The sequence below is a fragment of the Felis catus genome, chromosome B1 (assembly GCF_018350175.1).
Source record: "Felis catus isolate Fca126 chromosome B1, F.catus_Fca126_mat1.0, whole genome shotgun sequence".
NCBI classification, from domain to species: Eukaryota; Metazoa; Chordata; class Mammalia; order Carnivora; family Felidae; genus Felis; species Felis catus.
The window spans coordinates 109965859-109991786 of NC_058371.1; the positions used below are offsets into that span (position 1 = coordinate 109965859).

The 25928-nt window shown below is 36.4% G+C and overlaps 1 protein-coding gene across 50 annotated transcripts in view; it reads right to left on the reverse strand.

Moving 5' to 3' along the window:
* The window catches only part of ANK2 (ankyrin 2), a 671298-nt gene that overhangs the window by 52639 nt on the left and 592731 nt on the right, over nt 1–25928 (reverse strand). For 14 of the 50 annotated variants that reach the window (XM_045055950.1, XM_045055954.1, XM_045055948.1 and 11 more), the window contains 7 exons: nt 25578–25650; nt 24331–24384; nt 17959–18103; nt 15019–15030; nt 10987–11089; nt 10253–10356; nt 5667–5702 (listed from right to left, as the gene is read on the reverse strand). In XM_045055950.1, the coding sequence (XP_044911885.1) occupies nt 5667–5702; nt 10253–10356; nt 10987–11089; nt 15019–15030; nt 17959–18103; nt 24331–24384; nt 25578–25650 (527 nt within the window). The remainder of the gene's footprint in view (nt 1–5666; nt 5703–10252; nt 10357–10986; nt 11090–15018; nt 15031–17958; nt 18104–24330; nt 24385–25577; nt 25651–25928) is intronic. The other 36 variants (XM_019829050.3, XM_045055980.1, XM_045055978.1 and 33 more) reach the window with 10 other exon arrangements.

The window sequence follows — 25928 nt, forward strand, 5'->3', positions numbered from 1 at the left end:
GAAGTTGCTTCCTGTGGGATGGTCTTAAAGGATCCTGCTACAGCCTAGTGTGAGTTATTGTCACCCTGATAGTCCTAACACTCATTAAAGACTTGGAGGTACTTGTTTCATTAAGCAGCAAAAATTACACCAGGCAATCTGAGTGTTGTACACATATACACAAAGACACAAACGATGTGTACACCCTTATACAGATTACATTACTATCCTTCCCAATTTTCATCGCATTTGCAAGATTTTATATACCAAAACAAAAAAAAGGAAAGCAACATACAGGTGTATTATGGATCTATTTAGAGCTTAACAAGCACAGAACTACATCAGATTCACCATATCTAGATATCACATCCATGACAACACTTAAAACATTTGAAAGGTATTTCATCAAAGTAAGGATAGAAACACAATACATTGATGTTATTTTTAGACAAGTGATGGAAATATGTTAGCATCTTCCTCATAGCAGAACACAGAACTCATTAAGCATGCTATTAAACAGAAATCCTGTTGCTAGTAATAAAAATGGATGTGAGGGAGCCTGGAGTGCCTGTCTGAAGCACATCATGCAGGACGAGACCACGAGAACTGTCACTGTCCTTCTCACATGCAGGAGCCAGCCTAGAACTACCCCTCACACCCAACCCCCTAAGTTTTTAGTATAGGGCAAAAACTGAGGAGTGTAATCAATTGTTCAGTACTCAAGAATAGATGTTTCTGGGCTTTATCAAAACAAAATGAAAAAAAAAATGTTGGCTGCTGTTCTTACTACTTGTCTAAGTATGAATTCTTAAAAATAATTATTTTTTATTTGTTTCTTACAATGTTCTATAGCTCAAAAGGATGTAAAACTGGTAGCATTTCAGGGCACCTAGGTGGCTCACTCAGTTAAGTGTCTGACTCTTGATTTGGGCTCAGGTCATGACCTCACAGTCCTGGGATCAGGCCTCATACTGGGCTCTGCACTGACAGTGCGGAGCCTGCTTAGAGTCTCTCTCTACACCTCCCCTACTTGTGCTCACTCTCTCGCTCTCAAAATAAACATTTTCTTTAAAAGTTAAAGAAAAACTGGTAACACTTCTAGATGAATACAAAAGTTTCTTCTCCATATTATTTTTATTTGACAATGATATTTATGTCAATTTTTGTAAAAACGAGGCAACACTAAGTTTCAACTAGTAGCTGAAATATTCCAAATGTTCCAAATGCATTGCAATATTTCTGACTTTCTCTACCTTCTTTAAATTTTTTCATCTTTTGATTACTGTCACATTGAACAATAGAACAGGGACTCAAACCCATAAGAACTTATTAGAATATATCCACTTAATATTATCCGTCTTGAATATTATTTGAACCTATAAAGCCATTTAGGGAATTTCCACCTGATGTTATATGCTATTGTGTTTCCCCTGTATGTATTTCAGTGATGACTTAGGGCCTATATGATGTCCCTATCTAGAAAAACATGTTAAATATCTTCTGGTGGTGCATCTTCTAAAAAGTGAATTGAAGTAGCTATGTTCTTAGCGGCAATGTTTCCATAACAACGTTTGATTACTTTGTCTGATTTTGTGTCATTGACTGTTCCTTTTGAAATCTTCTTTTGTTCTATTTACTCCATAATTTCCATTCCCATGCATGAGAAGCATGCAGTGTTTGTTTCCCTCCTACTGAGTGCCAGGTGCCCTGCTTGGAACTGAGGATACTGGTAGTAAAAATACAGTTGCTTCTGCCAAGATGCTCATAGTCTAAGCCCCAGGTTTCACATGATGGTTTTTTTTACTCAGAATCACTTAGTTTCCTGGTCAATAAGAAGTGAATTATAACCACATACAGGAGCCATGTAAGTACCATATTGGGCGTGACCTTGCTCCTCCTATTTCTTCCTGTGTTCTCCCAATGCCTAGAATAATGTAGATGGAGCACATAGGTCATCAATAACTAATGGTTGAATGAGTGAATGGAAGAATGAAAAGAGCAAGTTGTAAGGACTTGTATATATTTATATCTAATAGAGAGAAAAGGCAGCAAAAGTGAAGGTAATTCAATTATTTGGTCTCTGGACAACCAATCCAGTCAGAACTCATTCAAATTACTACACCCAGATATTTCAGCTCATAAAATAGCAAAATAGTTGGGAAGGACTATACTCAATGTTAAATATTCTTCTATAGGCCTTTACCTGCCCCCAAATAAGAGACTTGATATATTTATTTCTCTTGGTAGATGATTAGGAGAAAATGGGAGTAACCAAAAATCAAGAGTTTGAATATAACAAAGTCAACGATTTTATTAGGAGTGAAAATTTCATAAAGACAGACCAAAGATTGGGAAATCAAAACAAAAGAACTTAAAGGCTAAAGCTGCAAGTAGATAAATTTAAGTTTATATAGATCTGGGAAGTAATACTTAAGTACTGCACCCAACCAAAGCAAATTGGGGAAATTAAAGCGTCAATATGCATAATTCAGAGAAAAGAAAAATAACATTTCCAGAGAAAACAAGCCTTTGTGTCTTTCTCAACTAACTAAAGGAAGTAGCAAGACTAACCTAAAATGACAAGCTCTGGGGAGGGAATTGTCTTTCGCCAGAGAGCAAGGGAGGGGGCTTTCCAGGAGGGGAAGAGGGAGAGGGAAGGTGGGAGGGGGAGAGAGAGACAGAGGCAGGAGAATTGAGAAGAAAGCAAAACAGAAAGAGGTCAAGAGAGAAACGGAAAGAAGAGAAGACATGAAAGAACAGTAGTAGTCAGAATGAATAAAAAGGCATATAAATTCAGCAAGAAAAAAGTCTACAGAACTTACTCTATAGTCTACAGACTCAAATAACATAAGTGTGGAATACCCACTAATAAAAAAGCTGGATATGCAGAATTGTATACTAAAAGAAGTCTTTTCTTCAAATGAGAGGGAATAAGAGAAATACTAATTCAAGTGCTAATGAAAAGTCTTTTAGATAAAACATGCTCGTTAATCCCAACAATTTCTAATATAAAATTAGGTAAGCATTTGAACACTTATATTAAAAATACCAGAATACCAAAAGGTTTCACGATTCCGATAGGTAGTAGAGTTAGTAAAGCTATTCTGCAGTGTAAAAAACAGACTGTAAGAGACCATGCACTTTTTTTTTTTTTTGTACCACAGGAAAAAGTGAAAACCTGGAAGGTATGAGTCATGAGATGAATCAGCTCACATACTAGAGTTAATTAAATAAATAGGATTTTCTCATATTTTCAGGAGATTAAAAATGGGATAATACTGTAAACATTTGGAAGTAAAAGGAATAGAAGTAAAAACATATAACTGAATATGTACAGAGGAGATGGTATATGGACTGAAGCTCAGCCCTGCTGTTTGTGAACTTTAAGACTGAAGCCTTGTTGTGAGGCACCTGGGAGGCTCAGTCAGTTAAGTGTCCCACTTCGGCTCAGGTCATGATCTTGCAGTTTGTGGGTTCGAGCCCCACGTGGGCTCTGTACTGACAGCTCAGAGCCTGGAGCCTGCTTCGGATTCTGTGTCTCCCCCTCTCTCTGCCCCTCTCCCGTTCTCTCTCTTTCTCTCTCTCAAAAATAAATATTAAAAAAAAAATACTTAAGCCTTGTCTCAATGAGGGAGAATCGTATTACCACCAAGGGTGTAGCATGGATTAAATCATGTGTGGGTAAAGCGTTTAGAAGTCAGTAAAGGCTTGTTGCCATCCTTTTCCATTCCCTACACCCATATGATTTTGTGTATTTCGAATGTCATAAAAACTACAGTGCAATATAATGCAACACCTAAGAAACAGAGAAACTAACTTTTATCAGATATTTAAAATGAACATGGAAACTCGCTAAAGCAGTTTAATATGATGGTGGAGTTTTTATTAGTTTATGAACTTCACTGTTTAAGTAAGCTATTATCACAGGGCACAAGATAATGGAGCAAGTACATTGGTCTTTCCTGGATCTATCCGTCATCTATCATTAAATCTATCTCTGTCTTGAATTACTGCTGTAACCGTTGCCCTCAAGTTTCTCATCCATAAAATGAGAGAATTCGGCTAAATAAACTCTAACGTGAGCTGGTGTTAAAATTCTATGTACCATTTCCTGTTAACTAAAGTTTGGAAACCTACTGAAATGTTTCACGTCAGACGCTCTGTAAGAATTTTTATTTGGAAAATAAACTGCTTTTACTGCAAGAAATATAGATTATTTTGCTGGATGCTTAAAACAGTCAACGAACAGTTTTGGAGAAAATGTGTACGCACATTCCACTGAACACTGACTGAAGACTGTACAGACAAAATTTATCACAGAATATACTCAGCTTCAATTGCATATCTTACTCTCCAAATGAAATTCAGCAATCATGCAAAACAGAAAGTCTTTCTGAAGTTTTCTAAATTGTGAGATACAGTGTTATCACAATTTAAAAAGAATAAAAGCAAAAGCAGTCCACCATTATTATGCAGATGATTTGCCTGCAAATACACAATTTGATTAGCTAAACAGGTACATGCTTCAGAGGAGGCAGCAGAAAACAATGACTCTGGTCTTTTGAGGACTACATCCTCCACCCCAAAAGTTACTAATCCTTAGGTTTACTTTTAATTCATCCAGGGGTGGGGACAGGGAATTAACAGCATTCAGAGTTAGTTACTGGGTGAAAATAGGAAAAAAAAAAGTCATCAGGGTGCTTCAGTGATCCACATATACATAGCAAGAGGGCCTTAAATTAAATCTGATTTCTGGGGTTATGGGAGAAAACAATATCGTGAGCTCTTTCTCCTCTCTAACTCCCTTAATTCCTTCCTACCTCTCCAAATTCCATAGACTGAAAAACTGGTGGAAAATCGCTTTGAAAAAAAATTGGCTCCAATTTGTAAAAAAATCCCCAATTATTTATCACTCACAACATTCATGTGTAGAAACAGAATATTTACTGTGTTTTAGAAAAAGTAAAAGGATGGATTTGAAATTTTGAATTCCAAAATTGGAAAATAAAAAACTGTCTTATTTGTAGACAAGCTGTGGTATCATGGTGAATTACTGTACAATAAAAATACTATAATCAGTAGTCTGATAAGAACCTTTAAAAATAACTTTATTGAAATAATGAAGAATAGATATTTTTAGAAAACTGGCTAGAATTGTTCTATAGCACAATTTCCAAAATATCAAAAGGTTGCACTTAAAGCAGTACTAGCAAAGAAATGCCCTATTAATAAATCTTCAGACTTTGGTTCACCTAGAATATAGTTAAAAAAAAAAAACCCTGCTAAGTGACCCTTAAAATCATAACCTACAATATAACTAAAATAGCTCAACCAATTTGCATAAAAGCTGAAAATAACATTCTTCAGCTCTATGTAGCACTTTTTCTCACCAAAGAAGTAGAGATGTGGAGACTCAGGTCCAAAACAGGCTCTCACAGTAGCTCTACATTAATTGTGGTGCAACCCCACCTACTTTCCAAAGGAAAAAAAAAATACCCACTTTCCTTTCACCACAGAGAAAGAGAATTCAGAAATGACCACAATTTGGAGAATATAAATCTCTCTCTCTCTCTGGCTAGGTATCTTCACACTAAAGCATCCTGAGATGGGGTATATGCAGAAGGAGATGGTGAAAGGGGGAGAGGAGGAGGCGACATGTTCAGAGAAGGAATTATGCAGAAGTTCACCTGCTGTTGTCACGATCAAGACATGGAGAGGTGCGGCTGCAACAGAATAGATACTTTAGCACAGAGAAGGAATGGATAAAGTGAAATATAAAGAAGGAAATCAGAAGTGACTTTCAACCAAAATATATTACTTATACACCAATACAGTATTCACTGAAAAAAGATGGAAATACAAATGAAATATAGCTCTATGCAAATGCGGAGAGAAGAGCAAGGTATGGGGGTTCACAGTGACTCCCAGTTCAGGGAACTGGGGATGTGATAAAATCACTGGATTTGGATTTGTAGCCTTATTCAACACTGGCTGGGGGAAGCTCATGTAACAAAGTCTGAGTGTCCCGGGGAAGTTGCCAAACACCAAGGGGCATTGTAATAAAAATCACAGTCTTTGATTTGATGGACGTAGTCTCCAAACTTTTCAGTCATACTTTTAATACTTTCAAAATAATGGTAATGCCCTTTCAGTCTTCTTCCAAAGAAATGCAGGCAGAAAAGGCACAATTTGAATAGCTTCAATGACAAACAGTAGCATCAACTATAAGGTAGAGCAGGTAACATTAATTACCTACTAGCAGGTAACAAAAAACTATGCTTTTTTCAAGACTTTCATTCCCTGATTTGTGGTTTACTGTTCTCACTGGCCACACTGTCTAATCCCATTTTCTAGTCCTTTCATGCCTCTTCACCCTGAGTCTGCTTTTCCACAAAACCCTCCGTAAGTTTTCATATGATTCACTTGTGTTTTCAACACTTGACAATATACAAAGGGATACATGTTTAATGGACCAGAAACCCAGCCTTACAAAACAGTTGTTCTGCCACTCAGAAAATAGTTGTCCTCATCCAAAAGAATTTACCCTCATGTACCTTAAGAAACTGGGTTGTCTGAAATACATAAACAACTAAATTAACTGCTATAGGAATTTGGTAAATATTGTCAAATGAGAAACAGTCTTGATTTCCTTGCCTTTCTAACGTCACCTTCCACTATTTGAGCTAATTACCTTCATAAGTGTTTTTGTTGACTGTTTTTTAGAGTAGTTTTAGATTCACAGCAAAATTGTCACCATGTTTTAATGAAAAAGGAGTCCTTTAAAAGATCACTCTCTTATAGGTTTGTAGCTCCTGTAATATATTTGAGCATAACATCACGAAGTGGCATTTAATTGTTGGCACTGGCTGTCATTAAAGGACTATAAAAATAATACCACTGAAATAATAACATTTAAAATGAATCACAAAACTATTACTAGAAACTGTGCCTTATTTGTTAATTCATTATGCACTTATGAAATGGAGGAGAATTAAAAACTTCAAATTCTTTGCCCAAGCTTATGTTGGTATACTCATGACTGGTCTTGCTAGAAATGACTGTTTAGATTGTGAATCAGTAACACGATCCAAAGAACAGCAACAAAAATATTACTGTCAGCCTTTCTTTCGCCAGATATTGGCTGTATATACTGGGTGCAGAACAGGTTTGTTTTTTTTTTTTTTTTTTTTTTTTTTTTAAGCACTGATACCTACTCTTTTGTAGTCATGGACATTAGTCATTGGAAAAATAGAGCAGAGGTTAAAGAAAATTACTAACACTACTTTTGGTAAAAGTGTGTCTTCTATTAATCTAAAAGCCCTTTATGGAATCAAATAGAACATTATACATAAAATTAGAGGCATATGCAAAAAAACACTGACTTTATTATCCCCTTTATCTAAAAATCAACTATTCCTTACATTTTGGGTAGATTTGGAAGTGACTTAAGAATTCTCCCAATCAATTAAAGAAAAACTTAGTTCCCTAAAAACTATATAAAAATGACTACATGGGTGCCTGGTGTATAATGAACAAAATGAAAAAGAGAAATTATAGATGATATGATATAATGAATGTTATTCATATCCTTTAATATCATGGTAGCTTTCAAATACCATGACACTCAAAATCCTTGTGTTCAGTGTAATTACTCATCCCATTAGAGTCATCTGTGGCATTGCATTCAAATTCTAGAGACCTCACTAGATATAACCTAATAAAAATAACAAGTCAAATATTACCATTATGAATTATACTAGAGTGGTATTGTCACTTAAAGTATTCTGAATACATTCTGCTTAACTTATTTGAAATTTGTGAACGATTTAGAAGGTGTATATGAGGGTTATATAAATACTAATAGCTATAATTTATTGAGTACGTATTCTTTCAAGGCAAAATGCTAATTATTTAAGAAGCATGGAATCCATAAAGCTCCCTTATCAGATCCATAATATAACTCATCTTATAAACTGAAACTTATAAACTGAAATTATGTAAATAGATATTTTACATAACTTGCCCAGTGTCATATATGGAGTGTCAGGGCTGGGAACTGAATTCTGATTGGTCTGACTCCAAAGCACACTTTGGTTAGTGTTTGAATAACCAACATGTTATCTGCCTTCCACTCATTGTCTTCCAACTTCAAAAACAACAGAGAGGTGTGTTTCTTAAAAGTAGAGGTTAGATCTTACTTATCTATTTTCCTTAGTGCCTGACACAAGGTTTAGTACTTTATAGAATTCAGCAATGTGTGAAGAATAAATAAGTGAATGGAAGAGATAAAAAAACATTTGAGAGAACTAGGTATATGTTAATTACCTAGATCTCCCTGGCAATCAAAGCTTTACTAGGCAAAGTTGTTCCTTTCTAACAGTTTATATATAAAACAGACATATTTGGACTACTGGTGCTGGTAGAAAATGCCAATGCTAAGACCCCAACAACAGAGATTTAAATGTAATTAGTTTGAGTTGGGGGCCTGGGTATCAGTATTTTTTAAAGCTCTGAGGGGATTCTAATGTACAGCCAATGTTGAAAATTGTTTAGAATCAATGATCATGTCTGAAGTTTATAGAAAAATTGGCTTATTACAGACCAAGAGTTTAAACATCCTTATCTTAATAAGTGGTTAATTTTTAACCAGTGGATGATCTTGTTTCATCATAAGTAATTAACTAGAATTACTTATGGCATGTTTCTAGTTTTATACAACTGGTGTGTATATTGATGTACTTAAGCTGAATAGTTTATTGCCCTTCAGTAGTTAAAAGGTTTAAGGAATTCCTTTTTTAAAGTAAATTATTTATTCTGAAAACTGAAGTACTACCATAACACTTTGACTCCTGTAAATTCAGCTATTGATATTTAATCACTCTTTGCCTAAAATAATCTTGTCACTTTGTAGGCTGGTATAGACTTCAAATATTTTATTGTGATTTCTAGATTCTGATCTATTATCCTTCAGTACTCTAGGTCCAAGACTCTTTTCCTCCTTAGCATTGTTGAGAAATCTGGTAGAAGAATGTAATGTTATGTCTTTAGAATAATGATAGCTGTCAGACTTTAATTATCTCTTTTACACCTAAAAAAAGTTAGTAAATTTGGATGATGTTTAACTTGGTTTTTATTCACTTGAAATAACTCTTGTATCAGGAACTGCCTTTTACTTATTTAAAAAGGAAAAGAATATTATGATTATTTTCAATATCTATGTAACTAGTTTTAAATTCTATGAGACTGTAGTAGAAAATTAAACTACAAGATCCCAGATTTTTAACTACAGTATCTTCGAATGCTTTTCTGAAAGGAGAATATTTTAGAATAATAAAAATAAGAAAGGATCCACCACTCAAAATAGTTCCAGGGATTATGGATAAGGAGTTTGGGATAATAATTTATATTAAAGTATTGCACGGATAAAATACAAGTGAGGCTTCTTTAAATGAAAATGGAAATGATTAAATGAAAAATATTTTTAAAGCTTTTATGTAGTTATAAAATTACTATACAAATTGAAACTACCAAAATGTAAGGGGAAAATCTTTTGTGAAGAGTGAAACAATTTAAAACTCATTAAGCAAACTATTTTCTGCATAACTGAATTCTTACATCTTACAAAGATCTTTAAGTATGTTCAAAATTATTAACTCGAAGTAATCCTACTTTTTAATGGGTTTATACAAAGAGGCAGCATTTCATGCATAATGACTTATATATTATCTGGATAACTTTTAGAAGGTGACTGAGAACCTGACAGGTTGCATTAAAATTTCCCTTTTTGGTATACCCCTACTTCAAACAGTATATGAACTCTTCTATCTGTGTGATTCAAACGTCTGTAAACATTATTTTAAATGCATGAATATGTGAGGAAAGGCATTTATTAAACTAGTCCGTTAACCTTAGAAAAATAGAACTTTCTAGAAAGCAAGTGATCCTGTCCCTCTTTTTAAAGATATCTTTCAGACAAAATGTGAACAGTAAGGAGGCCACTGGTATATTCTGGTTAGTTAGCAAGCTGTCTGACGCAATTCTACTAGTTATTTTAAAACAACAGTCAGTTTTTCTATGCTGAATTCAACTCTTTGGGCAGGTTTGTTTGTGTAGATCGAGTCCATGTTGGATAAAGCAATGTTATTTACAAGTTTAAACAAAGGTCACTTCCCCTGTAAGCTAGCCATCAGCTAAAGCTACTGGACAAAGCTGTTATTTTCAAGCTCATCTCTTTTTACCTCTCGATCTGGATACATAATATTGATTTACTCACCCTGAATGAATAGGGCTGGAAGAAAGAGCCACGTTGTCTAAGTTCTCAGTGCCCCAGCTGAGACGATAAGAATTCCTTTCTGCTTCCTTGGCTAGAGTTGACACCTAAATACAAAGAACACGGGATTTAACAAAAATACTTTCTTCCAAGTGAATAAAATATAATGAACTCTAAAAAGTATCACAGGAAAGTGGTATTACCACCTTTTCATTTAAAAATATAAGACCGAGTCATTTAAAATGCATGTTTTATAATGCATTCCCATTTAAATTACACTGTTGACATAAGACCACATTTGTGAAAATGTCTTTAAAGATAGGTATTCCCATCTATTTCTCTATATCCAACCAGCCAAAACTGATAAAATCACATCTAAGATTAAAATATTCCATAATTGCCTCTCCCTGTTTTCTGGGAACTGAAAACAATTTTAAATATAAGGTAAATATAATATCTTTACCTGTACCTTTCATTTTATACCTTAAATGCATCCTATCTCACTTTTTCCTTTAACAGATATTTTATAAAGAAATCGATTTAATGTATAATCTCCACAGAAGAATTAACATGCAGAATATCACTTTGGAAAAGTCCTCAGACTCTTATCCTAGCTTGTCAACCACATTAAAAGGATTTTCTTTACACACAAAAAAATTTCTCTGGACATCTTCAGCAACCAGTAATATTCAAAAGCTCTCCGGAAAGTTGAAACGTCAAAGTAAAAAGTCACGTACCTGGTGACTGGGGATGACAACCGTGTCGTCAATCATGGCACTGTCCCTCAGGTAAGAGGCATGGCTCAGGGTGTGAGACCTGTCGGAACTGAAGGATCGAAGGCTGGTAGGTTGGCAGGAGGCCATGGTCATGTACCAACGGCAGTGGCAGGGTTGGGAGGATGGAAGGATGAGCCGAGCAGGAGAGTGAAAAAAGCCTGCTATTAGCTAACAGTGCAACTTCCAGGGGGACATTAATCGCAACCATGGGAGAAGGAAACCCAGGTCTCTGTGTTGCCCTACCTTTCTGTCCAACAACTAAACTAACACATCTTTTGACTGGTTCCTACCACTCAATGGCAAGGGCACAAGGGAATCCAGAAGTGAAAATTTGATCCTTCTAATCTGATTTATTTTCCTCCCAGAAGTGTTTGAAACCAGCCACTGTAGTTTACTTACTGCCAGGACAAGAAATTCACACAGGAAATAATGCCAGAATAGGTTGCTTAAATCTGTGTTAAATGTTAATCTCCCTGCAACTAAGAAAAATATTAGGGGGGGGGCGGGGAATAGACCACCCTCAGAGAGAACAAAATGAAAGCACAGGTTTCATTTTCTCTCATTTTTCCATTCTCTCCATGCTTCATTCTCCTCCTCTCCAACTGTGAATGACTCAACACTGGTGCACTCCCCTGGAAGGTACAGAGTGAAATGAACTGTGACCAGATGCATGCTTCCTGCGGAAGTGGAGTTCCTCTTGTTTGTCTCTGGTGTCTCCAACAATGCTATTTCAAAGGGCAGCATTGTTCCCTTTGCATGTCCTCTGTGTGGTGAGTGAAGCACCAAAGAGTGCCGGTTGCTGTGGCGATGAGATGCAAGAGCACAAGAAACCGTTTCTAAGCACCAACCAGAACACAGACACATCTGCCAGCACGAAAACAAACTGCCAGTGGACACAACCGAAAAATGAGGCTTGCTTTCAAAATGGGATTTAGGCCTTGATAATTGATGCTGTATATTTTTGATAAATCTGAATTTCAAACTTCGGAATGATATACGCAAATGTGACGGGTAAAACTTGACATTTGCATAAGTGCAATTCATTCCTTCCTAATCAATTTGCACAATCGAATGACAAATAGATTGAGATCTCATATAAGCTCATATATTTTACACGTGTTAATCTAAGAATTAAATAATCTGTATTCAAAACATTAGCCCAAAGCCCATAGGGAAAAATAGAGATGTGCAAGCTTTCGCAATATTTATAGAAGCAAAGTTTCATTTACTTTCAGCTAGTAGGCATTTGGCCAGTGAAGCACTGTAGAATTATGGACTAAATGTCAGGTTAGCATATTTCTGAGCAAAAACTATTTTCATTTTGCAAATATACCTATTTCTGTAAGCCTTATACTGTCATTTTTACGAAGTGCCAATATAGCCAACTTCAATTATCTTTGAGGAAATCATCATTTGGTAGATAATTCATAGGAAGTTAGGGCCTTCACCCTCTTATCCTGCTGTAGGTTTTATGCCCCTAAAATAGACCTGGAATATCAGAGGGTAAAGTGACGTGAAGCAAAGCAGCTGATTGTCGGATCCTATATAAATGTGTGTTTATAATACAAAGAAATCTAATTTGGGAATTCACTATTTTGTGTTATATAGGCTCTCGAAGATTCAGGCTCCAGACACAGCAAAGGCAGGAGCAGCCCAGACACCTTAGTGAGCCCATCCATAGGGGTTTTTAGTCCTGGCAGCTGATATTGGGGCTGGTTTTACAGTTGTGCAGTTGGGATTTCGATGGTGCACTTCACAAACAGGCTGCAGGCTACTATGATTAACTTTGGCCTAACCTTGAATTTGAGGATGAAAAGAGGTTAAATTATTGGGGGAAAGGATCTGTAATCTCAGCAAAAGCTCGTCTCAACTGCTGAGTAAATTTTTTTTTCCCCTGCTTTAAATCATGAAGATAGCTAAGATCCACTTGTATATGTTTTGTACCAGGCAGCAAGAGATACATAGGTCTTAATTCTACTTTGCTTTATTTTGTTTTGAATTTGGCCAAGAGAAGGGAAAAAGGAGGTGTGAAGGATCAGCTTCCTGAAATGATAGGTCTGTCTATAGGGTCAACCATCTTCCCCTGTCAGGTTCTTACCCGGCTCAGATTTGTTGATTACATTAGCTCTATCCATGGCTTTAGAATTCAGAGCTCCAAGTTGTAACTTTACACATGTAAATGTGCTAGATCTATATGAATGAATAGTGCAAAAGGAGCAAGAGGCATTGAGGTACAAGATTAGACATGCCTGCTCACAACAGCGAGTAGAGACTCTGGCAGTAGGTAGAATTGACTCCTAAACGCGACACTGGAATAGTGGAAACACAGGTCTCAAAGAGAAAGTGGAAATTTAGCTTGGATGGGAACAAACTGGCAATAAAGGTACATGAAATAAGACCTAGTGGCATAACTGCCACCACTATAAAGGTCTGAACTTTGAAAGAAGGCAGTTGGGCCTCAATTGTCACACTCAGGGTGATACTATAACTCAGTGGATGTCTGTCTGCTTGGGAATGAAGTCTTAAAGAACTCATTTGGCTGCAAGCACAGAGCTGCATTTTGCAATCTATGCGTCAGTAATAAAGGTGGATTGTTTTGATATCTATCTACTTGATACCTGGGTCTATCTCTTAACTGGTTTGAATCAGAGGGCCAAAAGAGTACTGGTGTTTTTTGTTTTGTTTTGTTTTTTATCTTTCCTAAAGCCTCAATAGAAAAGAAATACAGAAGGAGAAGAAAAAAACAAAAGAGATACAGTTGACTTACAACCAAAAATGAGATTAGGGTAGAGAGAGAAAAATATTAGCATATGGAAACAGAGAGTAAGAAAAGTTGGAGAGACAGAGGGAGGGAGAATGAATGAGTGAGAACGAGGCCCAAATATCTCTATGATTTTATTCTGTCTTACTGTTTGCTGCCTTCTAAAATGCTAACTGGGTGCTCAATCAACGTTTATAGTTTCTAACTGCTCTTGTCTCTGATATATAGAATTTACTTAAATAAATAAAATTAGAATATTCCAACAGTGGAGAAATTATTCTAGTGAAATAACAACCAGCACAAATGTCTGGAATAATTCAAGTCTCTACCCTGACTGAAAACATTACAAACAGGTTTAAATGTTTTACAATTCATTTTTGTCATAAACTCAGAGGTCATGCCATTCAGTTAATAAGGTCAAAATAACACGTATCCATAGAAGTGTGAATTTTTACTTGCTGTTCAGCTAGGGATTGTGCCAAAAGTTCTGTTATGGTCTTAAATTTATACTTTTTTCCACTATAGTAAACTACTTTATGGACACAATAGGTAGTATCAAAGTCTGAAAATGTAATAATTACTGAAAAATGTAATAATTACTATCTTAGTATGCTGTACTATTAGACAGTCAATTAATGAAGTTTTTCAACCCTACTAAACAAGTGAATATCCAAAAATGTTCATGCTTTATGTGCTTTATTGTCTGTAAAAGCTTCCGTGGTTCATGGTTACTTAGTGTTTTACATTAAATTTAAATGGCATCTTTAATTTAAAACAATAATACTATGGACACAACATCTAATCAGAATTTGGATATATTTTTAGGAATGTACATTAAATTGTACTTATTTTTGTTCTCCTGCATCCAGGTACATTTTAGGCATCAGAATCGTTTTTCTACCATCTTCAACTACACATAAGGCTGACTAGGTTCCTTTGGAGAAGCCATGCTAATGTTTTATCAGCCACAAGGTGGAGCTGTGATGTTAACACAAAATCATACCAGGGGCATGTGATAGACTTTTATTCTAGTAATATATTTACCCTTCTAGCTTAGTTATTCAATACATCAAAATTCTAATTTGAGAATAAATCCATAATTCTAGAATATAAGCACCCCTTGCCCACACACACACACACACACACACACACACACACACACACATGAAAAGTGAGCAAGGAAATGTGGATGTATCCAGGAGGATCATGTTTTCATGCTATTTAATACCTACCTGGGCATGGTACTATTGAAAGCATACCAAATAAATAATGAAAAGTAAAAATGGTTACAAAAAAAAAAGAAAGAAAATTTCCACTTAACTGCCTAAGCAAAATAAAAAAAAAAAACAAAATCAGTGAAACAAGAATTCCATGAAAATGAGATGTTGCCTGTAATTCCGTGTTGGAGATCATGAATACAATCTGGGGTCCCATAAATGCAAGTGTGGACCTAGAGAACTGACCATGACGTATTCATTTTATTGCCTCATCTCAAATGCTGATAAGTGTTCAGTTTAAGAGGAATCATTAAACCTTTGACCCCTGTTTTATAGATAATATTGTTCCAAATTTTTCTTAACCTGGTACTTTCAAAGAAAGAAAAAGAATCAGATCAAGAATTTATTCTTAGTAAAATAGAACAGGCTGAAAATAAAGTTATTTTTTCCTCTGACAGTGATATGATTATGTATAGATTATTATGAATCTGTGCAAAGCCATAAACATTTTATTTTTTGGAAATCTCAAGTCTTTTATTAAGAAACTTCAGATTGTGATGTCCAAATCTACCAGGATGTCAGAATCCAATTATAAAACACGGGCTCCATCATGAGCATTCCCACTCTCGTCCCTGAGTGCTCCTCCTTCTGCCTCTTGACCCCATGGACCACCCTCTATCTATGTCATTGAAGCCAAGGGGTCAGTCTAATCTTCTTCCTCTTCTTCACCCACTCCGTGAAATCTGTCACCAAATCTGGCTAGTTTCACCTCATAGATAGGCTCTATCTATGACAAATTTGAATTTGTCATTTCCCAATTTCTCTCCATGATCACTACCACCAGGGTTAAAGTTCAAATCTTCTCTTAACAGCTTCAATTAATATTACTGCAATAGTTTTTCAGGTGGTCACAACTGCCAGGTTTAGCCCTTTGACAACTTCTCCCTAAAATTCACCCTTAATCTCACAGTCAGAGGGATCCACCCAAAATGTAGACAAGACCTCCCCTCCTTCACACTTATACTCTAGCAACACTGCACTATACTCTTTCTCTCACACACCATGGGCCTTTGCTCATGATCTCATTAAGGCTTCAAATGCCTTTCCCACTCTTCTTCACCATCATTAGCCATCACTGTGTTTCAGTTTGGGCTCATCTCCTCCAGGAAGCCTGAGCGCTGGGGTTTCAATTGCATTCTGTGGGTACTAAAGCCCAGTCTCTCTCACATCCCATTCGACTATGATTTTAGCAATTGTGTCCTAGTCATGTTTGTACCTCTAGCAACTACCACAAAGCCAGCCCAGAAAGGCACTCACTACATGCACATTGAATTGTTTAAGAAAAAGAGAAAAAATAGGGAGGAGGCATTGATGCTCAAGGAAAAACCCCCAAGAAAACTTGTTTTTGCTAATTATCCATTTAGAATTGACTACGTTTTATTTTTTTTCAACGTTTATTTATTTTTGGGACAGAGAAAGACAGAGCATGAACGGGGGAGGGGCAGAGAGAGAAGGAGACACAGAATCGAAAACAGGATCCAGGCTCCGAGCCATCAGCCCAGAGCCTGACGCGGGGCTCGAACTCGCGGACCGCGAGATCATGACCTGGCTGAAGTTGGACGCTTAACCGACTGCGCCACCCAGGTGCCCCTAGAATTGACTACGTTTTAAAGTATTTATTTCCTAGGGGCACCTGAGTGACTCAGTCAGTTAAGCGTCCAACTCTTGATTTCGGCTGAGGTCATGATCTCATGGTTTGTTGAGATCAAGCCCCACATACGGCTCTGTGCTGACAGCATGGAGCCTGCCTGGGACACTCACTCTCTCTCTCTCTGCCCCTTCCCCACTCATTCTCTCTCTCTCAAAATAAACAAACACTTAAAAAATTAACTTTAAAATGTCTATTTCTTAGACTCCGTATATGTTAACTATAGCTTAGCAAACAGCCAAGATTAAAACTACAAACCTAAGATTATTGATTAGTGAAAAACACGCTATGTGGACAACCATATGCTTAACCTAAATTGGCAGTCATTCTTTTGATGAGGTACCATGGAATGTTCTTCTGCTTGCCTCAAAAAATAACCAACACCAGTTATGCTAGTAAGTAACAGTCAGAAAATAACACTGATTTTATACTTCAGAGTATTATATGAACCTCTTCAGATTTGTCTACAAAACCTATGCTCCTTCATATTTTTCTCAGATTGCTTTTTGTATTCAAGTTCTTGGAGGATTGTGGTCTCGTTATTTTTCATGAAAAAGTCAGTTTCAGGCACAGGTTCCTTTTGAATTTACTTCTTTTTAATCCTTCTTCACAACATACTTCTATTCACAGAAATTATGGCACTAACAAAAACACTCAAGGAAACTGCATGTGTCTGTAATTGCCACGTAGTTAGCCTGTCCATAAGGTAAAACTGGCCTTTTTATTTGCCTAGAGAAAAAAGTGGCAAATAATTAAAACACTACATTGAAAAGTAGAGATTTCTTTTCTTATCATGTCTCTGCTTTTTACTGGTCGTTTGACTTTTACTAAGTAACTTAATCTCTTTGGACTCAGTTTCCTGTTCTTTAAAATAGGCACTTAAAGTTGCTCAAGGGGTGTGCCTGGGTGCCTCTGACTCTTGATTTTAGCTCAGGTCATGAGCTGATTTCACAGTTCATGAGATGGAGCCCTGCATTGGGCTCCGTGCTGTCAGCACAGAACCTGCTTAGGATTCTCTCTCTCCCCCTTTCTCTCTCCCTCTCCTCTGCTCTCTCTCACTCTCTTTCAAATAATAAATAAACTTAAAAAAAAAGCTGCTCAAGAACGCAGTAAGGTAACATGCTCAGAGTTGTTATGTGCAGTCCCTGTTTAGGTATCAATAATGATGTCTACTTTTTTATTATTATCATGAAAAAAGTGTTGCATTCCCTCCTAGCTGACATCAAATGTAAGCTTTAGGTGAATACCTGTCTGAGCGGGCTCCCTCCAAGCTGTATCGCAGGTAATTCATACCATCCAGGAACTGGCTGCTGGGTAGAGAGTCATCACCCAGCTCTTTCAGATCCTCGGGCCTTAGGTATTCTCCTCCATCACCTGTCATTGTGTCATCACCTTGAGGCAACCAGAGAAAGACAAAGCATTATGCGTTGAATGTAATATTAACTACAAAATAGGAGGATTGTGGAAAATACCAGCATAATAGCACTGACATCACTGAAACACCACACACCAAAGAAAACAGAACACATGCAATTAAAAAGTGATAAAACTTAGAGAAACAATATTTGACGCGCTTCTATCGCTTACCAAGAAGAAATAATTACCTGAATTCTAATTCTCTTAATATCAGTCAGTTCTCTTTACTCATTTCTTCATCACTCATTTCTTTACTCGTTTTCTTTAGCTGGCTTATAGCTTATATTATTTAACTTAGTACAATATGTAGGCTGCTTAACTTCTACACACAGTTCCAATAATTTTGTACATGATGTCCAGCATTAACATTCTCTTCATGTCATTGGCAATATGCTAAGTAATATCTACTGCTCTAAAACAAATCTGTGGTATATTAAAGGAAGGGATATAATTTATAAGATTAGCAAGATATGCACATTAGGGAAAGAACACCAGAACAATGTGAACAGATTATGACATTTTAATAAACAACCTTGAATTTAATTTTAAAAACACTGGAGAGCATAAAAAGTATGTTTTGTTGGAAACTAGATGGCTTCCCAAAGGTGAACTATAGGAAAAAAAGTGAATTAAGTAACTAAGTTGTAGCAGAAAGAGATGACTAAGTGTGGTGGCTCATATTTAGAAGCCCAAATGTTAAGGGTACATCCCCTGCCCGTGATTAGGAATAGAATGCTTTCAACAATATCTTTTTCAGGTAATTCAATAAATAATACCCCATTCACAGAAATGTTCTATATGCCATTAACACGCTGAGATGGAGAAATAAATAATATAGCTGAGAGAAACTGTCTTTGAGGACTCTGAGACACTAATCACACACTTTAAGCCTCATAATCTATGTAAAGGAAAACTTGAAAGAATGGACTTTATTCCTACAACTAAGTTAAATATTGTTTTATTCTCATTTGTTTCAAATAATTGTTCCAAATCAACACTAATTTATAGAGATACAGCATTAAAGAACTGTAAGAAGGGTGGGTCTTTGACATTTCATTATTTGTCTGTATATATGATTTTAAGACCTCAGATTATTAGGTCTCTAAATTACTTAAAGCTGATGACAGACTGAAAAAAAAGATCTTTCAGTAAATAGGGACGTAACTTATTCACCATTAGATTTTTGTCTTAAAATCAATGCATTTAACATTTGACAGTTACAAGTTTCATCATTAAAAATATTTTCATGGCTCTTTCAGGGACACCATTAGACTTTTATTGAGTTTTAGCACTCTGAGTTAGGATACGCAGAGTATTATTAAAAATTGAGTCTTTAAGGGCACCTGGGTGGTTGAGTTGGTTAAGCATCCAACTCTTGATTTTGGCTCAGGTCATGATCTCATGGTTTGTGAGTTCAAGTCCCACATCAGTTTCTGTGCTGACCACGAGGAGCTTGCTTAGGATTCTGTCTCCTTCTCTCTCTGCCCCTCCTCCATTTGCTTTTTGTATCCTTCTCAAAAATAAAGAGAAATGAAACTTTCAAGATAAAATGAAAGTTGAGTCTTTAGAATTGGACAGACCTGGGTTCAGATTCTGATTCTGTTATCACTGGCTTGTTAATCTTCCAGAGCCTCAGTTTCCACAACTAGTAAATGGGAATGATACTAATAATCTATCACATATACTAGTTATATGAATTAAATAACACATAAAAATGTGTAATAAAATGCCAGAGTATAATAACTGCTAGCTATTGCTTCTACTAATACAAAATGGTGAACGTATTACACATTTAGCTAAATTTCATTTATGCAAAAATATTATAAAGAAATAGAATTTTATTGTTTAAAAATTCATAAATCTGATAGCTCTAAGGAAAACATGAGTAAAGTCTTTAAAATTATGTTTGTTAAAGTGGTCTCCACCCCACCTCCAGCCCTTACATATATTTTCCTCTTCAAAGTGTTCCCTCACAAAGCAAGATGTAACAACAGATAAATAACAATATAGTCAAACACAAAATGCATGATGTTTGTCAACTTTAAGAACTAAAAAGGTCAGGGGTGCCTGGGTGGCTCGGTTGGTTGAGCATCTGACTCTTGATTGCAGCTCAGGTCATGATCCCATGGGATCGAGCCCTGCATCGAGGCCCACACTGAGCATGGAGCCTGCTTAAGGTTCTCTCTCTCTCCCCATCTGCCCCTCTCCCTCTCTTTCTCTAAAAAAAAAAAAAAAAGGGGGCGCCTGGGTGGCGCAGTCAGTTAAGCGTCCGACTTCAGCCAGGTCACGATCTCGCGGTCCGTGAGTTCGAGCCCCGCGTCGGGCTCTGGGCTGATGGCTCAGAGCCTGGAGCCTGTTTCCGATTCTGTGTCTCCCTCTCTCTCTGCCCCTCCCCCGTTCATGCTCTGTCTTTCTCTGTCCCAAAAATAAATAAAAAAAAAAAATGTTGAAAAAAATAAATAAATAAATAAATAAATAAAAAAAAGAAGAAGCCCAAAAGGTCAGGAGAGAGAGAGATCACTTTAGGATGATGTGGTAGGTTCAGTAGTCTCCTCCCTAAAATTTCATGTCCATTTGGAACCTGAGGATGTGGCATTATTTGGAGATATGTCCTTTACAGACATAACTAAGTTAAGGACCGAGATGAGATATACTGGATAAATCCAATGTGAGCATTCATATAAGAGACAGAGAAAGAGACACAGAGGAGAATGCCATGTGAAAGCATGACATGTGAAGGTTGAAGCAATGTGTCTAAAAACCAAGGGGTGAACACCAAGAATCACTGACAGCTACTAGAAGTTGGAGGAGACAAGACTCTTCCTTAGAGCCATCGGAGGTTAGTATGGTCCCACCATAGACTTTTCACTCCCACAACTGTGAAAGAATAGGTTTGAGCCACTAAGTTTGTAGTAATTTCTTGTGGTATTCCTCGGAAATTCAGTAAAGCTGGTGAAGCACTCACTGAAGAAAGAATTGAAGCTGAGTATTTGTTCGGGCTCAGTTTTCATGGGCAGAGATTGTCAGTACTTCAGGAGAGAGGCTCGTGTGTAAGGGGTCAGGGAGGGCAGTAAAAACAATATGAAAGACTAATAATCATTACTTATTTAGAGAATACTATGTGAAATAACTTGGCAATAGTACACGTTCATGTTGGTGAGCAATGGCAAACAGTCCAGAAAGAGAGTGTCTGAACATAGTGATAAAATCAAGAAGCTCAGACATTTTGTTATCGGCCTTGTAGGATTTATTTGTTCCTCCTATTTCCCCCTCTCTTGTATGATTGGTACATTTTTACATAGGAGTGCTTTTACAAGTCCAACTAAGTTGGGTGCCCCTTTGTTTATTTCTGGGGGAAAAGATTGTAAGATCAATTCTAAGAATTGGTGTACCGAAACACAGGCTTTGTCTGGTTTGGCTATAAGCCTAAATTCTTTCCAGAAAAAAAAAAAGTACGCAAGTTTTGTTAACACTCGGGAAGACTAAGTCTACTCCTATTTATGCAAAGGTGAAGGGAATAGCTGGATGCAGAATCTGTCATGTAATACAAGGAAGAAGTGAACAGCCTCACAAGTGTTCACAGCAGAAGTGTGTCCAATGGAGATAATAGCTGTTCACAGCAGAAGTGTGTCCAATGGAGATAATAGCTGATGCCTCTACACTGCATCATAACACTGCCCTTCTGGAGTTCTCTTGATTATTATTAGTACACATCATTCCAGAGAGCCAGTGGAGAAGTTTGTACAAACCATCCAAACACAGGAATATACGGGGGCAAAAACTTTTTTTTACTTAAAAAAAAAAGGAAACAATTGTTTGAGTATGTGGGACGGGAGTCATGTTTCTACAGGTATTTTAGTTACATAAGTGTTATGACCCCTGAGCCCCACTATATAACTTACTGCTGTGGAGCTGAGTCAGCAAAGGCAGGGATCAGCTCATGATCCTATGAAGATGTAGAGGATTACTCTTACAGCTCTGTTTTCGTCTGCACAGTACGATACTCTCGGACTGAATTCCCATTTCTACCTTTTCCTGCCATGTTGCTCCACCAGGACTTATTTATAATATGACTGAGCTATTATAGCAGCTTTCATACTGGGCTTACATTCTCCATCCAGCACTTAATGGCTGTGTGCTGTTGAACAAACTACTTAGTGTGTTTAAGTCTTAGTCCTTTCATGTTCAGGGGAGCCCTTCCTCACCTGAAAAACAATGAGGGGAAATCCATAGCCTATCTCATGTGGATGCCATGGGGATTAAATGAGATAATGCACCTAGCATTGTAGATGCTTAGCAAATATTTTCTCTTCCATCAAATATCTCCTTCCTTCCAATTTCTTCCTAATACACTCATTTAGTGTATCATGGCTGGCTTAATCTTTGTAAAAATTAGATATGTTTCACTCATTAATCAAATTTTTTAATATGCCCTGATTTCCCAGACTTTTCAGTTAATAATTCAACCATTCCACAGCGAAGCCCAATATGTTTTAATGCATTAGCCAAACCGAATGACTGGATTATTTTGCCACTCTGTGTCTCTCTCTTGCACTTTCCTATCTCAGGACCTTCCATACTTCCACACTCCTTCTCTACTCTCTAAAATCTGTGTCACCTTCCTATTGATCTCTCCATTTCAGCAAGTCCACGGCACTGTGCCAGGTCTCTCCTCCTGACCTTCCAGGGCAGATATGAACAGTGATGGGATAGTGCCTGCAGTTACACTTCATTTAACTTCTACATTATCTCTCCATATATGTTTCTAACGGCATGCCCTATGTCCACCTTTGATTCCCCCGTGGTACAGGGATAGAACTTTATAGACGATAACATCACTTTTACTATCTGTGGACTGGATTCATAAGTGGATATCCTGATTACTTTACTATAACAAGTTAGCTTGAAAGGACATCTATACTTGGCTTGAATATCCTTTTGAATTTTGAAACACATACTACTATCAAAACAGATTTTTTAAAAAGGCAGGAATTGACTAATACCTTCAAAACACACGTGGCTGCACCTCGTCCATATGGATAATAGGTTCCACAAAAACATTTTAAGCACATAAAACATTAACGGGTTGGCAATGTCAACCAGCCAAGTTTCTTTACACTAATTCTTTGCACTAAAAGTTACCTCACAGTACTCAAATACTGTATATCCTACACATAAAAATTATTCAACTTGAATTTCTTTCTCGGAAAAAAATGTTACTAAGCGTTTGGCTATGTCTAAAAAAAAAGAAAGCTTCTTCTCTCACCGTAAAAGATATTCTTGATCATTAGCCAATATTTCTCTCAAATCAAGACTTTTATCACTAATAACTCTTAATCTATACGTGTTTTAACAAAAGTACACAAGATGTTATAGCTACATCTTACATTATGCAATGAGCAGCTCCAAGAAACTGTTTCCCATGAATGGAATTTCTATAAACCCACTAAGGACTCTGAATGCATTAGCTATCAGAATTATTTAATAATTATGTAGGAAATAAGGAAATTAAATAATCACTAATTTATTTGATCTATAAATTTAGATTTTCATGTAGCAGCTTTGCTTAAAGTGGTGCCAAATGTACCTTGAATCTTTCTCAGTGGATAGAATATTTTATTTTATTCATTTTTCCCTATATGCCAAAGCTGCCCTAAATCATTTTAAGAGTTACTTTTTCTTTATTCCTAGCTACCTTAATAAATCACATAATAGCTATCCATTTCATATATTTTTAGCCATATCTAAAACTTATCTCCATCCAAGAAGGATATGAAATACAATCAGTCAAGTCGTCTTAGTTTTAACAGGTTCATGCTAGTTAAATGTCAACTTATCAAAGAATTATTTTTTTTCTCTGAATCTGTATTCTAACAAGAGACCTAGTTACGGAAAAATATTTATATATAATGCTCATTAGGTAATTTAATTCTACTAATAGGTCTCAACAATTCAATTCTAATAATAGGTAGCAAACTCATTAGTAGTAAAAGCAGGTTATGGCTTTAAGCTTCCAAGTTAATAAAATCCACACACTCACATGCACACATACACAACTCCATCCATATTAGACATGCTATTTCAAAAGAAACAGATTAGTATTAGGCACCCAGATTTAAATAGTAGGCAAGTTGCTTCTCTCCAGTTAAGAAAAATTAAAAGCAAAAAAAAGCTTTCACTCCAATCCCTTCCTCTAAAGATACCTGAATCACTAAGCGCTTCCCCGTCAATAAAGTTGTCACCGAACTGTTTAAAAGCTGTTAAGAAAGATGACCCCAGAAAACAAAATATGATGCGCATATATGGATGCTGAAAATTAGCTGGCAAGTGTTAGGAAGGAACACAACATTATTATAATACTTGGAACTACTACCTTTGGCCATTATTAATTTATTTATACTAATACAGTGACCAAACGTGCTCATTCTTGTCGTAAGTTCTTACAAAAGCTGAGATACGTCGGTGCCTGTTACCAGTAGGTGAACAAATTGGTTCCAAATAACATCTCAAGTGAAGTTTTACTTTATGGTTCTATCTTGAGGAACCTAAAAATCTGCTTCTAATATTTCTTAGTAAAAGCAGTTATTATTGATACTAGTACTACGATCTATGGCAATAATTTTTCAAACGTATACATTTGACCAAAAGCTGTACTATTGAAATTCGGTTACATGCTTCATTACGTACCTCGTTAGCTGCATGCATGATTTTTTGGCAGCGATATTTTTGTTCAAGGAAAGTCAGCTGCTCTAACTGAAGTGGAGGTAGGGAGCAACACACTCCCTACCCCATTGGGTATTACATTCCAATACCCCATCCTCCCGCCAGGCAAACCCTGGTGCTCCTTTTAGAGCCCTAGTCTCTCACACTTTGAAATCCACTGCCTTAGACACTTTTTATCAACTCTAAGACTATACAGGACATATGCGATGACTTAATCAAATTCTTATGTTGAATTAGTATGACTTACTAATTTTAACCTTATCTAAGCCTCCTTTCCTCTGGACTTAAAATATATTCTGTTCATTGGAACCAATCAGAAACAGAGATTGCTCGAGATACCATTGAGAAAGTATACTTTTAAGGGCTTTAAGAGTAACTTTGAAAGTGTATTTTAACATAATTAAAACATACATTAATAATAATTGTATTATCAGACAGATTTTTTTTCCACAGTTGGCCAATTTCCAGTGCCTTTCCACTTTTTCAGTCCTGTCATTTAGTAACACATTGAAGATAATACCCATTGAAAAAATAGACTAATTGCTATCCTCTCTGCCCCAAATGGCAAAAGTGTATGTTCTGAAACAAGGGTGAAAAAGTGATTTTAAATGTTAGGATGCTGTCACTCATACTCACTGCACCAGCTTAGTCCCTGAGAAAAAGGATGGCTTGCTTGTCTTTGTGTAAGAGAGTGACAGATGTCACAGAAACTGAATAAAATTCTTACCCTCTTCATCAGAAACATCAAGAACCTCAGTCATCGTCTCAGGAACATTTAGCTTGTGTTTTTCCGTAATAGTCTGCAAAGGAAAAAAAAATCATTAATATGCAAGTTAAATTCCAACACAAGAGCAAAAGAATCACAGAGGAGGTCACATGGACAGCCTCAGCAAGCCATCCCTCCCTGGGCATTTCATCTTCCCACATGGATGTTTGGAAGCTTCTTTTCTTATTCTCTTTCATGAAAATTCCTTTGTTCTTTCTGAAGATATACGATCACTGACTCCAGTGAAGTTGTACAAGAGGAAGTTCATTATTTTGAGTACCTTTTTGAAAATAAATTCTTTAGCAATGGCAT